Genomic DNA, 2500 nt, shown 5'->3' on the forward strand with positions numbered 1-2500 from the left:
TGTGCAGTTAAAGGCCGTGTACATCCATTTTGTGTTTGTATGTATCACTCTACACCTTCGTGAGTTGTATCTTCTTGGATGTGTTACTGTATATTCTTGTTTATCCATTCTTGTGTAGAACTGTATTTTGGTCCTTATTCATGTATGTTTCTGTTCACATGTATGTCTGTATGGCACTAGATATTTGTCTATGCTTGTGTGAAAGCAAGAAAAAATAAACAAGCATAGCCTAAAATACCACAAAACATAACTTCATAAAAAGATTCACCCCTTTACTGTACCGTTTGTTCTCACCTGTAGCGGTAAGATATATTACTAATCGTTTTATTCCAACGCAACTAACCATGTGTTCTATCTATTAACAGATGTGTCACCAGGTGTCCCCGCCCAACGGCAATACTCCAACAGTAAGTTCGCTCTAAATTACTCATTAGCATATATGATCACTGACATATATATATACATATGTATATACATATACATATATATATATATATATATATATATATATATATATATATATATATATATATATATATATATATACATATATATATATATATATATATATATATATATATATATATATATATATATATATATATATATATATATATATATATATATATATATATATATATATATATATATATATATATATATATATATATATATATATATATATATATATATATATATATATATATATATATATATATATATATATATATATATATATATATATATATATATATATATATATATATATATATATATATATATATATATATATATATATATATATATATATATATATATATATATATACATATATATATACGTATATGTATATATATATATATATATATATATATATATATATATATATATATATATATATATATATATATATATATATATACATATATATATATATATATATATATATATATATATATATATATATATATATATATATATATATATATATATGTATATATATGTATATATATATATATATATATATATATATATATATATATATATATATATATATATATATATATATATATATATATATATATATATATATATATATATATATATATATATATATATATATATATATATATATATATATATATATATATATATATATATATATATATATATATATATATATATATATATGTGTGTGTGTGTGTGTGTGTGTGTGTGTGTGTGTGTGTGTGTGTGTGTGTGTGTGTGTGTGCGCGTGTGCGTGTGTGTGTGTGTGTGTGTGTGTGTGTGTGTGCATATATCTATGAGTGTATGTATGAATGTATGTATATACTGATGTTCATACTTTTTATAGTTATTCATCTACTAATTATATTTATCCACCCATCTGTCTATTTACTTGATTCATAAGTGAAATCTATTCATTCCAAAACAAAACAAATTAATATCCAGTCGACATTATTCACGAGACTTCACTATTCAAATGATCTATCATGATCTGACCTCTGACTTCGAATAGAACATAACAAATAGTCTGTTCTTTATTCATTATATATCGATGCATATAATCGTTATTTTTATTGCTTTATTTCTCTATGTTTATCGCATTTTTACGTCATTTAATCTCTCCTTCGACTCCATTATTTAGCGTTCGAACCCATTAGGAAATGAACTATTTTGAACAGCTTTATCAAACGCATTTACATGACTTATTGGTTCAGACTCAATCAACATCTTTATACATTGAACATCTTTCCCTTGTGCATCAAAAGTCAAACAACATCTTCATACATTGAACATCTTTCCCTTATTCATCAAAAGTCAATCAACATCTTTATACATTGAACATCTTTCCTTTATTCATCAAAAGTCACAAACTCGAAAGCCATTTAATGTTTTTTTTTTACTCATGTTACTCATGACTGGCCCCTCCTCATAATTTTCTTGCGTGTCTAAGATTCTTACTTGTCTTAAGTAAAAATCCCGACTTCTTTTAAGTAAACATCGCTATTTATCTTAACTAAACACCGTACTTGTCTTAAGTAAAAGTCCTTACTTGTCTTCAGTAAACATCGGTACTTGCCTTAACTAACCATAAGTGTCTTAACTAAACATTTTTACTTGTCTCATGCAAATATCGTTACTTATCTTAACTAAACATCCTTACTTGTCTTAAGTAAAAATCCTTACTTGTCTTAAGTAAAAATCCCTACTTGTCTTACGCAAACATTGTAAATATCGTTACTTAACTGAACATCCTTATTTATACAAATTAAACATCCAAATTTATATGAGTTAAACATCCTTAGTTGTCATAACTAAATATCCTAACTTATCTTAACTAAACATCCCTTCCTATATCAATTAAACATCCTTTATTTACATTAACTAAACATCATTACGTATCATAACTTAACATCCTTACTTATCTCACCTATTCATAGCCCAACCACGTGATATCCAAACCCATCAAACAATCTTGAAAATAATTTCCTTAACT

General features: G+C 23.8%; 1 protein-coding gene across 1 annotated transcript in view; it reads left to right on the forward strand.

The window, feature by feature from the left end:
* Positions 1 to 2500, forward strand: part of pb (homeobox proposcipedia) — a 246451-nt gene that overhangs the window by 224143 nt on the left and 19808 nt on the right. Inside the window, exon 4 of the mRNA XM_070114054.1 lies at positions 366 to 407. Within this exon, the coding sequence (XP_069970155.1) occupies positions 366 to 407 (42 nt within the window). The remainder of the gene's footprint in view (positions 1 to 365; positions 408 to 2500) is intronic.

This window comes from Penaeus vannamei, chromosome 35, assembly GCF_042767895.1.
Source record: "Penaeus vannamei isolate JL-2024 chromosome 35, ASM4276789v1, whole genome shotgun sequence".
In the NCBI taxonomy this organism is placed as follows: domain Eukaryota; kingdom Metazoa; phylum Arthropoda; class Malacostraca; order Decapoda; family Penaeidae; genus Penaeus; species Penaeus vannamei.